This window comes from Salmo salar, chromosome 02 (genome assembly GCF_965601325.2).
Source record: "Salmo salar chromosome 02, fSalSal1, whole genome shotgun sequence".
NCBI classification, from domain to species: Eukaryota; Metazoa; Chordata; class Actinopteri; order Salmoniformes; family Salmonidae; genus Salmo; species Salmo salar.
The window spans coordinates 37761051-37777150 of NC_138292.1; the positions used below are offsets into that span (position 1 = coordinate 37761051).

A 16100-nucleotide genomic window follows, 5' to 3' on the forward strand; every position below is an offset into this window, starting at 1 on the left:
TGATGGTAATATTGTATGGTTTTTTATTATTTTGTTGTAGCCCTTTCCTGCAGTCAAATGAAATAGTGGCCTCATAAGTAGAATGGTATAAATATTTTTCATAATTTCATAATTAATAAACATAATTGTTACGCCAAAAATCTGTGTTTCTATGTCAAACGGTTTTGCTATATTTCAGTCTTCTGTGATGTATATGAAGTGTGATATTGGGATGCAAACTCAAAGTAGATTTGTTTAAGACTACCAAGAAACACTCTTGTGACCCTGATTTAACCCACTGCAGTAAAAGGTTAAGCCTTCCCCAAACCATAGCGCTAACCTTAACTATTAACGCCCAGACTGTTAACCTTTGAGTTGTTTCTGTTTTAACCCTGTAACCATGTGGAATAAAACCTGTAACCACACATAATGAAAGCATCAAAAATAGACGTTCATCCATAACACGTTGAATTTCGAAGGGAAACTATGAGATCTTGTTGGTGTGGCTATTGACTGTGGTCAACGTAAATGGTGTGTACAGTGTTACAGTAGGTGATATGAGCAAACCTGACTGCCATGCATGGTTTTGTATGGACTGGATAGCTACCATTGCTACGTCCAGCCCATCCATCACTATCAGGTGTATGGCTGGATTCCAGTTATGTATTTGCTGTTATGGCTGCTGCAAGGTCTGTGGCTATTATGCTAATTTGAGTTAGTGTGGAAGCATGGAAAGCAAATGGTAGGCCTATGTGTTGGGTGTTTAACCCAAGTTAACTAGGTACGCATGCCACACTAGACTGGCATAGGTGGGTGGTGTGGTTGAATACTTCACTGGACTGGCATTGGGTGGGTGGTTGGTTAGGTGGGTGGTTGTGTGGGTGGGTGGGTTGATTGGGCAATAGGGCGGAGACTGACCTGTGCAGCTGAATTTTCAGCGTGACCACATGGTACACGTCCTGCAGCATGTCTGCCACGGTGGCGTCCGGCGCGTCCGTCACGTAGGACAGTGGAACCGGGTTCCACTTGCCCACCTGAATGAGACCTGCAATGGAAAGAGAAACACAAACACAATCAAATGGTAAATGTTATGGTTCTCATGTTTAGACACATTCAGATAAACATTTAGAATAATACTGATTCTATATTTTTCCAGCAAGGTCACATTAAGGTTGACATCTCTTTTCCCAGTAAGCCCCCCCCCCCCACCCCCCCACCACCAATAAATGGCATGAAAACATCTGAGCCTACACTATGTCCTACTACAGAGAATGTTGCTGTATGATAGACCAGCCTGTAATAAAGGGCAGAGGCACCTGGAAATAGCCCAGGTCTGTGTGTTAGAGTTGCAGTCAGCTGCAACGGGTCCCACCTTCACTTCCACTGAATGTTCTAGCTAGAGGTTTACAGAGCAGAGAGAAGCCCTGAGAACTCCTGAGAGGCATGTAGTTACATCCTCTGTCTGGGATCAATGTCGGCCTACGTTACTGAGCCTTCAGATCAGCTGGGAAACTATCGGAGGCCTGGACAGCTAAGACAGATGTGTGTGTGGGAGAGTGGGGGAGGGGGCAGTGTGTGTGTGTGTGTGTGTGTGTGTGTGTGTGTGTGTGTGTGTGTGTGTGTGTGTGTGTGTGTGTGTGTGTGTGTGTGTGTGTGTGTGTGTGTGTGTGTGTGTGTGTGTGAGTGTGAGTGTGTGTGGATGGATGGATGGATGGATGGATGGATGGATGGAAGTGTGTGTGGGGTAAGCTGTGGGAGAAGCCAAATCACAGCAGGGCCAGTTCTATAGTTCGTAGAGCGGGCATGTGCATGTGTGGGTGTGTGTGTGCGTGCCTGAGTTTGTACGTGTGTGTATACAGTTGAAGTCGGAAGTTTACATACACCTAAGCCAAATACATTTAAACTCAGTTTTTCACAATTCCTGACATTTCATCCTAGTAAAATTCCCTGTCTTAGGTCAGTTAGGATCACCACTTTATTTTAAGAATGTGTAATGTCAGAATAATAGTAGAGAGAATTATTTATTTCAGCTTTTATTTCTTTCATCACATTCCCAGTGGGTCAGAAGTTTACATAACTCAATTTAGTATTTGGTAGCACTGCCTTTAAATTGTTTAACCTGGATCAAACGTTTCGGGTAGCCTTACAAAAGCTTCCCACAATTCTTTGGGTGAATTTTGAATTCCTCCTGACAGAGCTGGTGTAACTGAGTCAGGTTTGTAGGCCTTCTTGCTCACACACGCGTTTTCAGTTCTGCCCACAAATGTTCTATAGGATTGAGGTCAGGGCTTTCTGATGGCCACGCCAATACCTTGACTTTGTAGTCGTTAAGCCATTTTGCCACAACTTTGGAAGTATGCGTCGGGTCATTGTCCATTTGGAAGACCCATTTGTGACCAAGCTTTAACTTCCTGACTGATGTAATGAGATGTTGCTTCAATATATCCACATAATTTTCCTCCCTCATGATGCCATCTATTTTGTGAAGTGCACCAGTCCCTCTTGCAGCAAAGCACCCCCACAACATGATGCTGCCACCCCCGTGCTTCACGGTTGGGATGGTGTTCTTTGGCTTGCAAGCATCCCCCTTTTTCTTCCAAACATAACGATGGTCATTAGGGCCAAAAATTATATTTTTGTTTCATCAGACCAGAGGACATTTCTCCAAAAAGTACGATCTTTGTCCCCATGTGCAGTTGCAAACCGTAGTCTGGCTTTTTTAATGGCGGTTTTGGAGCAGTGGCTTCTTCCTTGCTGAGCAGCCTTTCAGGTTATGTCGATATAGGACTCGTTTTACTGTGGATATAGATACGTTTGTACTCGTTTCCTCCAGCATCTTCACAAGGTCCTTTGCTGTTGTTCTGGGATTGATTTGCACTTTTCGCACCAAAGTACGTTCATCTCTAGGAGACAGAACGCGTCTCCTTCCTGAGTGGTATGACGGCTGCGTGGTCCCATGGTGTTTATACTTGCGTACTATTGTTTGTACAGATGAACGAGGTACCTTCAGGGGTTTGGAGGTCTTGGCTGATTTCTTTTGATTTTCCCATGATGTCAAGCAAAGCGGCACTGAGTTTGAAGGTAGGCCTTGAAATACATCCACAGGTACTCCTCCAATTGACTCAAATGATGTCAATTAGCCTATCAGAAGTTTCTAAAGCCATGACATCATTTTCGGGAATTTTCCAAGCTGTTTAAAGGCACAGTCAACTTAGTGTATGTAAACTTCTGACGCACTGGAATTGTGATACAGTGAATTATAAGTGAAATAATTTGTCTGTAAATAATTGCTGGGAAAATTACTTGTGTCATGCACAAACTAGATGTCCTAACCGACTTGCCAAAACTATAGTTTGTTAACAAGAAATTTGTGGAGTGGTTGAAGAACGAGTTTTTATGACTCCAACTTAAGTGTATGTAAACTTCCGACTTCAACTGTATGTGTATGTGTGTATGTCTGTGTATCTGCGTGTGTGTGTGTGTGTATGTGTGTATGTGTGTGTGAGCGAGTCATCAATAGAGTGGGGGCTTCTGCCAGTCCTACCTTTCGCCTGTGCCGCCGAGCTGTGCGAGTAGCCCAGTGACAGAAGGGCCATCTCGATGAGCTGGTTGAACAGCATGTCTTTCCTGACGAGCACAAACTCGGCGTGCTCCTCCTTGCTGTCAAACTCGATGGGGCTCTCGTAATGCTCCACCACGCAGAACACAGGGAGCATGTTGCCTGGAGAGACACAGAGCAACACAGCGGGGGCTCAGACATGACAAATGGTGACCTTCAATGGGGGGATTAATATTACATTTAGACACAGCTGATACAGTCAGACTACCTCTATTCATGAATGAATGAATGCCAGTGCCATTCGTATTATCAGTGACAGCATAATGATAAATATTGCATTGTTTTTTATTAGAATTTCCTTATTAGGCTTATTCACATTGATAGGACTAGTAGTGGTAGCAGATGTGGTGGTACTGTGATTTTAGTTATTCAATCATGATCAATGACATCATGATCAGAGTAATGATTTCAATGTCCTTAGTCATTATTAATGATATCATTATTCGATTTGAAATAAAGTCAAAATAAATTGAACGTTGTTCAGATGAATCTTGGCCTATCTCAGCTTTTAACCACTTTTTGACTGAGATCTGTTGATTCATTGTCAAGGGGCTCAGATCACATTAGACTGCTTCTGCCTCTGCTGTCAACCCCATATCACCTTCCCATGATGCACCGCTCCAACTCCCAACACTCCAGTGCACCCTGAGGTTTACTAGTCTGTGTAAACACTGCACTGCTATTAGGTAGAAAACAAGGAATCCTTGTCCAAAGATGTTGCACTGTGCAAATTTCAAATTATACCATTTGGGTTAAAAACGTCTTTTGATGTTTCGGTGACTTAAGTTTCGGAACATCATAACTTTTTTGGTTAAAATGTTCCTCTATAGCCTTCAGTGGTGATGATATGCAGCACACTATTCATAGAGTTTGAGCAGTTGCAATGAACCATATTTCTAATGTCCAGCATCCTGAAGATGCAAACATCTCTGACAAACAATCAATAAACGGGGCAAATGCCAGGGAATGTGCTGAAACGCTGCTTCTTTCCCTGATTTTAATAGATAGAGATCTAACAATAAAGACTGCTGTGTAGGTTCATTTGGGGATCAATACAGCCTTTGTTTTCATGGAGCGGAGAAAAACCCATGGTAAATATTATTCAGCTCAAACAATGCCCACTGTGGCCATGCGAAACTTTAGCAACAGACGCTTCGATAAATTTCACAATTTCCTCTCGAAAAAGGCTAAAAATATGCTGGAACGTTCGGAAAAACGCGAGGACAGAGTGATGTAGGGCCTGAGGATGATGATTGGGGAGGAAAATGGAACTTTCTCAGCTGGTGTTTTGCAACAAATGAGATAGGAACCAACTAAGAGTAACAGCGCATCAAGACACTCAACGCAACATTCTATGGTTCCAAAGTCCCCACAAACGCCACCGAACAAACAGACGAGACATAACGGACAACCACTAATAAACTCAGGAAAATCTGCAGGTCTGAATGCTCGTATCTAGCCCCAAAAATTCATAACATAAAAACATTATTCATGTAATGACCAGGCCAGTAGTTATATAAAAAAGCTATGTCATCATCTCAAAATAAAGGCCCCTTAAGTGGGGGACCTACATTCTCTATAATAAACAACAACAGGAGAGAAACAGTGATGCAGCGCTTTGCAGAATAACACAGTAATAATTCTCAAACGGCCTCGGTATAAACAATGGGTCTTCGTAGATAGGCCTAAGTGTGGGTGTGCGCACTCAGATGACTAAGGGAAATTTAAATCGGTTTGCGCAGGAAGATGGAAACAAAACCATGACAACATGACACTTGTGAACCATGAAGACATTATAATTGTAAACACAGACAGCACACACACACACACACACTTACAACATTCCACCTCTCTCCCATCTTGCCAAACACACACAGGCCATAATTTGGGCCTACTTGTATTGAGGGTCCTTTTGAAGTGTCTGAGGGTTTATATTTTGCTATCTCACACACCTACACACATAAACACACACCACCCTGACCAGTGTCACTCACCCCTCTTGTGGCAGTTCTTGAGGAGGTGTCCCGAGGGTTTGTAGGGTACCCCGGCCAGCTTGGCCCCCGTGCTGCCCAGGCGGGCCCTGCCCAGGGGGCTGCCGTTCTGTTCCAGCCGGGCCAGCTTGGCTGGGGGGGCCTTGGAGTCGCGGTCAGCCATGCTGTTGACCAGATCACAGTTCTCCTTCCCCAGGCACGCCTCACTGAGATGGTCCATCATTCTCAGCACCTCTGCTCACTATCACCTGGGAGGAGATAAGACAGGGACACAGTCTGGGTGTTAACTATCTGGCAGGACATTAGTGGGTTCATGGACAGGTAAGGCCTTCACACAGTAAGCACATCATATTCAAATGCATGATATGAAGTATGCCAAATGATCTTTTTAGGGTTGATTGTTTGCACATTGAAAAGGTTAGAAAAAAGCGGGTGATAACTTGTCAACATCAACATCTATCTATGGGAAAAAGCACATAACAAAAACATAACAGTTACAACAATAACTGCCTATTTTGTGCTTTCATTACTTGGCACTCACAATGTTTCGTGCCATCGTAATGTTCCCATTTTTCAGAGCATGTATTATGTATGTCTGTCCCACTACGGATTCCCATATGGTGGGCATACATGCCCATTTTTGTGCAAACACATTAATTTGCAGAAAGATTCCACTCCGATGATTACTGCAGTTCACAGCACAAGCCCACAAGCCTTGCAACAGTGAAGTGAAGGCCGAGAGAGTAGAGCTAAACATATTCAGCCTGAGTCACTTTCAGCACTCCCCCCCCAAAAGAATTTACCAGACAGGCTTTGTCGGAAAAAAAGCATAAAAAGGCAAAGGACCTGAAGAACATTGTTATGATATCACATGTGCCTAAGGACATGATATGGGGAAGAAAAATTGTGGGAGGTCTCTTTAAATTGCTCTTTAAATTTAAGAGAACACTACAAAATGTGAGGTAAAACTAAATGAAAGCAGTACCATTGGAAAGAATGCTTATACCTTTGAGCCTATCAGAAATGAAAAGTGCAAACAGAAAAAAGAATGGACAGAGGTGAAGTCTGACATGCTGGATACACCTGATTATTGAAAACACATTTTAATTTTAAACCAGGCAAGTCAGTTAAGAACAAATTCTTATCTACAAAGGCAGCCTACCGGGGAACAGTGGGTTTACTGCCTTGATCAGGGGCAGAACGACAGATTCTTACTTTGTCAGCTTGGGGATTCGATACAGCAACCTTTTGGTTACTGGCCCAACACTCTAACCACTAGGCTACCTGCCACCCACATACACAGCCACTGACTGCAGGAAGCACACAATCAACACCTTGACAGTCTCTCCACAACTGAATGACAGGGTTAAACACCTAATGCACACCATTTGCTTTAGCAACATTTGAATAAGTATTTGTTATGGTGTTTTATTTTTTTTAATAAAAATAAGGCTACATTCAGGTGGGTTATTATACAGTGTTTACATTGTGCAATAGAAAGTTACAAAATATCTATTTAAACAAAAACTGAACAGGTCAAAATAATGTACCCCCACCTTCCCACCAGCACAGAAATGATCATGAACTATCTCATTCATGATATGCAATGAAGCAACTAATTGTTTAAATAGGGGCAACAGAATCCAGACCCGGATATGGTGGAGATCCAGGGCAGGATTTCTGAATGACCTTTAAAAAAGACAAGCAACAGTGCAAAACACAAGTTAAGTTACATTTAGGGCAAACCAACCTGAAACTCAGCACTTCAAAACTCGAAAGCATATAATGCAGTCTTGGTGAACGTTGCCTTCTTCAAGTTTTGTCAAGGGAAAGAAAACTTCAATGTCTGATGCTTTCTAGGTTTAAATGATAGGTCCTCTACAGAAATGTGTTCTTCTTTTGAGAGATGAAAGGTTGATATACAAAAGAGCAACCCAAATTTATATAAAAGAAGACGTCGAGACAGACTGGGATACGATAACATTGGTAAGGAATTAAGTCTGTACAGTATAGCCTAAATAAATCGAATTATTTGCTCAGTCGTGAATAGAACATCGGATAGTGATAAGCGGTGCTGAAATCTGTTATTTCTACCAGTCGCGAACAATCCTGATGTATAAACGCATACAAAAAGAACGTGTATTCAATAAATTCGGCTTCTCTAGAATTTTTTTTTTTATCGACAATGATCTGCTATCTCATGTAGAGACGATGGCGCAACGATATGCACACCCATGTTAAAAAGTGCGATTTACTTTCCAATGTCGAGTTAAGGCTTGCTATGGATGCATAACAGCTGCTTGCGATATGTGTTCGTTCTGTTGGTTTGATTTGCGTCCGGACGGGAGCTCTTCTTTCTTTCTCGCTTTCCCCTTCTGTGTCCCCATTAAATTATGAGTTGTATTGACTCATCACTCCCCTTGCTGGTGCTGCCTGTGCTTTCCCTTTCTCCTCCTCATTTCAAAAGAAAACACCCCTAAAACAAGACGATTTAACCCGCATGTCGAGTGTTGAAGGCAGCCACTCGCGACAGCCGATGTCCTGGCGGAGTGTAGAACCTAAAATAAAGTAAAAAGTGCAAAGAAAACAGAGGATGGTGCGATTTCCGGCTGTGCGCGCAGGAATTTTTAATCAGCTTGATTAGAGTGAGGCGGTTCTGCATTTATTACTGAATAACACACACACACACACACATGCACATACACAGAGGCGCGCATAGGCTATACATATTCGAGATGCTATGCGAATGGACATTATATAGGCTACAGGAGGACCATGTGGAAATTGTTAAAATAGGCCGATATAAACCGCGCATCACTGAAACGCTATCTGAGAGAGCACAATGGAATAACTCCCATGCCATTTTGACTATTGATCTACGTCAGTCCTGAGTAGCCTACTCGACCCGTAAGCTATTCTTATTGTGCATACAAATAAATAAACAAACAAACAAAATTGGTATCCCGAATTATAATAGGCTGTTTGTTTATTACATGGTTACTATTATTTTCCTGAACTTTTCCCATAATAAGATGAATAATAACCTTCAATAATAATGCCAGGATCCGATATTAGGATTATTGAAGAGAGATGAAATCTGTTAGGTGTGAACACAAGCCTGTTAAATGTGTTTGCATATCACTTAGAGGTGCCTCACCGGCTGAAGATGTCTTATTGCTACAGCACACATCATAGAAGTAGAGGGTGGTGAGCAAATGCTGTTGTGGTGCCTTTCTAAATAGCTTATGTACACAGTGCATTCATTGCACACATGCTACGAGCAGCCCTACACACAGGTGACAACATAGAGAGCATAGCCAATCATCTACTACTAAAAAGATTGGATTACGGTACTGACTTTCCCTGACCACAAATATGGCACTGTCCTAACCTCGAGAGAGGGGGGACTGGGAGAGAGTGAGTGTGACCTTCCCAAGACCCTAGAGGCGCACCTCAAGGGCATCACTGTCAAGGCAGGTGCCTTACAACTTCTGTTGAACTAAGTATTGTCTATAACGGAAAGCAATGTTACTGTCTATTACTATATACATCACAACACAATTATTCTTGCTCAAATGGGAATGTGCACAGCACAGCACTGCTATAAAACATCCGTCTGTACAAACAACGTAGAGATAACATCAATTGTCACACAGAATCAAAGAACGTAAATCATTACAGTTATCCTGCATACCCTGGGATAAAACACTATTCTACATGAAATGATTGTCAGCAGGGGACAATAAACAAAAACAAATGTGGGTGTAAATACTTGCAGAGACAGACCAAGATATTAGGTACAGTATATCAGGCATGTTGTCAACACAACATGAAAACAAGGCAGTCCAGATTCAGAAAAAAAAGCTAAAAAGGAAACCAACCAAAACAGGATGCATTAATACCTGGCAAACCATAAACACAAACTCTATATGTGCAGTGATTGCCTACCTCTTTGTTCAAACACAGAGGAAATGCTACATATAGAAACAAAATGTTGTATATATATTGTAGTATTTAATCATAAACCATGGTAAGGCCTATAGCTCCCAGAAATGTAAGCCAAATCATAAATCTCCTCCCACACAACAAAAAAAAATGGTTGTTTTGTCAATAACACACATAGAGGCGAGCAGAAGGAAATATGTGAGGGGAAAAGATTTGTCATAAAAAGTCCAACTCTTCAAAAGTGGGTTTCTCTTAAATTCCTGAGAGATGATTCCTAGAGGTGAGACATCTTGAGCTCAGGGAAACTCTTAGTTCATACCTGTTTACGGAGTTTTAAGCCAAGAAGGTAATACTTTATCGTGTTCAAGCTTTATAAGGATTGATACAGCAGGTGACCTCTTTATCGTATACAAATGTGAGTGTTTGATGTTTTTTGATAGAAAGAGCACCCGAGCCACTGTATTCCCAATGAATGTATTGTTGAAAAACGTTTGAGCCGGAATTTAAACAGAGCAAGGTAAGAGTAGGCGGTATCAAGTTGAGGTAGAACACTGTCTTGAGTAAACAACAACACCGAGCTCAATGTCAGTCGCTTTCAAAGCAGTGAGTCTGTGCTGCCGGTAAGTGATGCTGTCCCATGTCTGTGGCCTGTCACAGGAAACGCATACTGTATGCTCCAATGTTAAAACCTTACTGTCTAAGGTTCAAACTAGTCGGGTGTATGTCACAATTCAATAAACTTAGTAGCCTATCTAGAAACTGTTGGGTTGTACAGAGATGTGAAAACTGGCTAAACTGCCAAATTCATACTGCATTCATCAACAGAGTACTGCAGTATTACCTTGTGTTAATCAAGTAAGGTGCATGATAATAAAGATGAAAAGGACAACGCAATATTCTGGGGCTATTACTATGTTACTACAGTGTTACTACTGGTGATGTAGTAAAATGTGCAAGAACAACTATCAATCTTTTTTGGGTCAAATCCGTTGCTCATTTCACATGATATCACCTGTAATAGCAGGGTCAAAGTTTTATTTAACACATTGGGAAAATTCAAAGCTAAATACATCGAAATGTTTATTATCAAAATAGTTGTGAGAGACAATACATGACGCTCGCTGTACATTTGGTTGGGTGTACGTTTTCATATCTGTCAGAGTGGGCATGGAAATAGAAATAACAGCGAATGCGAGCTATTGTCGGGCAAATTGTTATCTGCCGTGACGCAAGCAGCCGCTGTCATTTCCACTGTGATTGTGGGAGACCATCAGAGAGCATTGATTACCCTGCCAGCCAGGTTCTGGCATTGCCAACAGGTGCTGCCACTGCCAGCGACGTTGGCACCAACATGGCTGTGAAAACCCTCTGACATCCAGAAGGGCACAGATTTGCACTGACAACACCACTGAATCAACAGTACTGATTATCAATTAACATATAGGTTTTTGTATCAGGGAGAATAAAATATTTTTCACACTGAAAGGCCTCTATCAATACCAGCTGATTACAAACACACTATTGTGATAGATTTACCAGGGCCAAGGCGTATGTGTTATTACATGTTTGTAAGAGATGGGTGATGTTACAGCTGAGCTCTTTATTATGAAGCAGTGACATGCACATCTTCAATAAAATAAACGACGTCAACATAATGAATGTCTTTAAAGATGTATCTCTGTTAAATAGTGTAATACTTGAGCCGTGTGATTTAGTTACAATATTTTACAACACCTACTCACGAACCCTTCTATTGTGCTGTCAGCTTTGCCATCTTTTGCACCACCATATTATATAACTTGACAGTTATTATTGCAATATTGTAGCCCCTTCTTTGACCCTCACTATACCATCACATAAAATGATCATGAAGTCCCTTGTTAAGTAACGGAGAGAAAATAAGTACAAGGTCAGTTTTAACAACCAGTTTATAATCTACTCTTTAACATGTTAAGATCCTGCAAAAGAAAGTGGCATGAGCGAACGCTGCAATATTGGCTTAGCGTCTAGGACGACGTGGTTTCTTTGTTGTCCCAGACGCCGGACGCGTCATCACACACAGTATGTAGGTGTTGTGATGTCTTCATGCTCACCACTTTAATGGGCATAAATACGATTATTTGGATTATCTAATACAAATGAGTCTGTCTGCGTCTTAGCAGTGTGTGAATACTAACAGCATGGGGTAATGCTGTCAGTGCAGACCTCAGCTTGCTGTGTAGGATCTGGGATATATGAAAGCACACAAAAAAAGAAGGCACTAACAAGCCAATGAGGAATTCAATAATCTGTGTATTATTAATATTGGTGTGAATGTGTTAAAGCATTATTATAGTACATGCACAAATTCCCTCTCCACTAATGAGATATTGTTTATACAGTAGTAGGTATTTGCAAGAGTGTGTTTGCATTTAGAGTGTGTAGACAGCAAACCAATTACCAAAGTCACATGAAAACTTGAAGAGGATAGTGTCCGGTGCAAATTGTTTTAGTTGAAGGGACATTTCCAGCAGTACAGCATGGTGTGCCACATATAAAAATGAACTATTACTAAAAAGACATTAGTGAGAAACTGAGAGATCCTTTGATTACTCAGTCGTTAAGCAGTGAACCTGAATCTGAAAGATATTCCATATCAGCAATGGATAGTGTTCTTTAAACTGAACGAGTTGTAGGCTCTCTATTAGGGCCTCATAGTCAGTATGGTTTTGAATTAAAAGTGAAAGAAGGTACAATTCTGATTTGTCAGTGTTGTGTCATCATCGGAGAAGGAGAGTGAGATTCAAATGAACACCAATGGCCAAAGTAGAACTGGACGACGTCCCCGCTCACTTACTGGAAGACCTTTTCACTTTCCTCTGAACAGGCCTCACAGTATGCGTCAAGTCGTAGATGCCGGCATCAAAGAGTAAACAGAAATGAGACGGTGACGATTTTGAGAAGCCGCGCGCTCTTACAAAATATACCATTTTGCCTCACAGAACGGACCTCTGACGCCCACCACTAGGAAGATGTGTGGTGTGCACTGTTCCCCCACACACGGAAACACAGGTTTCTCAGTATCCGAGAGTGAGCTGGTCTCGGCTCTGGGTCTGTCTGGGCCTATATGAATCATAAGGTCAAGACCACTGTGTAAGGTCAAGACCACTGTCCCGAGCCACAGCAGCCGTAGCGACAGTGGTGCCACGACGACGACCGGGCCATGATTAACACAGGGCCAGAGCTGGACTCGTTTTAGTCTGCCCACAGTAATCTTTATTAATGATTCAAAACAAATGATTGTGTCCCCGAGACTGGTGAGAGGACCCTGTATCGGCTTGTTTATCCCCCTTCGCTTTTATCGAATTATAAAACAAATTAGTCATAGAACAATCAACAAGCATCAGTTTCAGGGCCTTGGAAATGACTTTTCTGTCACTGGTTGCAGGGCCAGTGCTCATCACATGACTGAATAATTACAACTCTAATTTCTGCCTCGTGGATTGCAAGACATCAACAATTAATAGCTAGAGAGACAGGGTTGTGTGTTTCGGAAAGCGACACTGAAGATGGCTTTGTCCACACTTTGTTGTTAAGCTACACAGTGAGGGGGAGGCTAAAGATGGTGCAAAGGATGCCATATACTCTGCTGTGGAGGACACTTGAAAGGACAAAACTATGGTTGGTGCAGGAGAACTCTTAAGAGGGTTAAGTGAATGTGGGCAGGTGATAGGAATTTTTACTATGCCCAGTACACAGAAAGGCTACTGAGCAAACCATTCCATATGCCTGGGTGGGAGCAATTGGATAAGGAGTGCAAACTTGTCAATGCAGTATTATCTACATATTTTCCTCTGCACATTTAATCTGCAGTCAAAGGATTCATCCACCACTGTACAAAACATTTGACAAGGGAATGGTTGAGGTTGTGTTAGTGTGTACAAGAGAATACAGTATCGGTTGAAATTGTTTCATCGGAGTATGTGGGTGGGTATTAACAACCTGATCTTAGCAGGATGCGAATTCCACCAAAGCACTCGATTCCTTTTTTGTTGCATTATCTGAACAAAGGATTCAGGAAAACCTACACAGATTGGATAATGACAAGCATAAAAATAAAACACAATCACATTTTTTCAAGAAATCAAAACATATGCTGGGCCTGAAATAAGGTGATTTGAATTCTAAAAAGTTCAAGGTATCAGTCAACATGTATTTCAAATTGTGTTTGTTATGGTGCCGTGAAGCATGCAAACAATTGCTATTCCATTTTTTACAGAAATGTCATTTTGCCAAACCGTGACAGAATCGACATGACAGACTTTGGTTATTTATCTCTGTGGAAAGACAGGCTCCCCATTCAACCGAACAGTGCTGATTGTGAGGACCAGAAACAATGCAAGCTTTTATCGTTAAGCCAAGGAATCTGGATCAACAGTATGCAAAGCATATGCCAAAATAAATTGTTTTCAACATGCTGGGGCAACATATCCCCCTTTTAAAGGAGTCTCTGATCATGGCAAAATGTGCTGTAACTCTGCAGTTGCATACAAGCGCGCATCCAGGGTGGTATGTCTGTAATTGTCAGGCCTTTTTACATTTTTGACACTGAGCCCTGGAATGTGTAAACAATCCCTATTAAGACAAAGACCCTTTTCCCCAACTGGTTGCAGCATGTCATCAAAAAGTCTCAGATTCATTGTTACCTTTGTTCTCTATTAGCAATCATAACAGACCTATTTCCTAGGAGGTGGAATCCCCAAAGAGCCACACATTAAAAAAACGAGACAGGCCTCTTATTTACTGGCGACAGTCTAATAAATGCATTTGCTGGCAGCTAAGCAAGTATTTACTCTGCTCCCTACCACAGGTATAATTTCACTGTTTGCTGAGCTGTTATTTCTACAGTGCTAATTATCGAGGGTGGTAAAGACGATTAATGGTTTTACCCTAGATATCAGTCTCAGCACAGCGAGACACAACCCAACTCTAAACTCTCCAAGTACTTGGCCGTATGAATTTGAATAATGTAGAGATCTTCGTAGGAGGTATTTTGAAGAAGCCCCAGACTGTTAGCTACACCCTAACCTGAAGCCATCGTTTAGCCGCAAAAGTCTGGAGGTTTTATCATTTAGCGTCAACATCTTTTTTTTTTCTTCTTCTTCAAAAACAAGCTACAACTGCAAGAAGCTTGAGTGAATAATTCAGTTTCAAACGTCAGTATTGTTGAGTGTCATTGAGCTTTTATCATGTGTTCTTGAGGAGAAGTTCCACATCAGTAGCAAAGAGGAAAGCTCTATGATGTACTGTACTGCCTAATTGGTCTCTTAGGGTCAATACATGAACTGAAGACGTTGTTTCCTCTCGCCCACCTATTATGTACGTTAGTATCTATTACTGTGTACTTCCAACCCTACATCCCTTACCACAACTGCTGTTTAACTGCTGTGGGGACCTCATCTGAAAGAGCACTATGAGTTTCACACCCTACTCCTGTCTTCTGTACTGTATGTTAGGAGCAGCAGCCAACGTTCAGTTGAGCCTGCAAAGCCTCCGCTTCCTCAGAATCTTCTCCCGTATGCTAGAGCGACCTGACAAATGAAGTGGCAATTATTGGAGATGTGAGGCAAAAGTGCCACCAAGATGAGTAGGGTGGAGAGGAGAGGGAGCGATCCCCTAGGTGTGTTTCTAACAGTTCTCAAACAGTAGGTTGATTTCCTGCTAGTACAGAGCAGTCAATAACAAAGACGCACACTACTTTCACTTTGGTGCCCTGACAAATATAACCCGACTTTTGATAACCTCAAAAACATCTATAGGCAAAGACAGGCAGTTAAATGTCTTGGTATTTCTGCTGCTTTTATTCTTGATAATTGATCGCCTTATGGTCATTATTACATGTCAAAGGAATTTGCAAAGGGTATGTGAACATGAAACCTTTATGGCACAATGATAGGCTTCTTCTGAGCATGACTATTGGATCTGTGTCCTGTTAGGTATCTGGACTGTTAGCACTGTGGTCACCATCTGACTTGTGTCGTTCCTGTCAAATAAGGTTAAGTAACAGATTTGGGTAAAAGATCAAGGAGTGTGTGTGTGTGTGTTTGTGTGTGTGTGTGTGTTTGTGTGTGTGTGTGTGTGTGTGCCACTTTCACAACGGCTAGCTAAGTGTTAAGACTGGTTTTAGTAAGTAGAAAGTGAGACTGAGAGGGCTAACAGCAGCGCTCAACGTTCAGTCTTTCATCTTAAACAGGACTTACAAGAAGTGACACGGTCGCTCAAACAGGAAATGGGCTGTGACATTGTTCTGTGAAATAGTGACCAGATTAACCACAACAGCTCCTCAAACGGTGAGATTTGACAAGATACAATCACCTCTATTAAAACCATAACCTGGTTTTCTCCAGCTTGTGCCACTTTGACATCTTAAAAAATGCATGAGCACTACTTATGGCAGGACTATCACACTCTCAGCATACAGGACTATCACACTCGCAGCATACAGGACTATCACACTCTCAGCATACAGGACTATCACACTCTCAGCATACAGGACTGTCACACTCTCAGCATGCAGGACTATCACA

The 16100-nt window shown here is 41.9% G+C and overlaps 1 protein-coding gene across 8 annotated transcripts in view; it reads right to left on the bottom strand.

Annotated features, from left to right (window-relative positions):
- Positions 1-16100, bottom strand: part of LOC106582030 (DNA-binding protein SATB1) — a 59827-nt gene that overhangs the window by 38599 nt on the left and 5128 nt on the right. For 7 of the 8 annotated variants that reach the window (XM_082962593.1, XM_082962594.1, XM_082962601.1 and 4 more), the window contains exons 2-4: positions 5593-5837; positions 3524-3700; positions 898-1024 (exon numbers count right to left, since the gene is read on the bottom strand). In XM_082962593.1, coding sequence (XP_082818719.1) covers positions 898-1024; positions 3524-3700; positions 5593-5812 — 524 coding nt within the window. In that variant the 5' untranslated portion in view covers positions 5813-5837. Of the gene's footprint in view, positions 1-897; positions 1025-3523; positions 3701-5592; positions 5838-7339; positions 8317-16100 lie in introns of those variants that run through there. The other variant, XM_014164712.3, reaches the window with a different exon arrangement.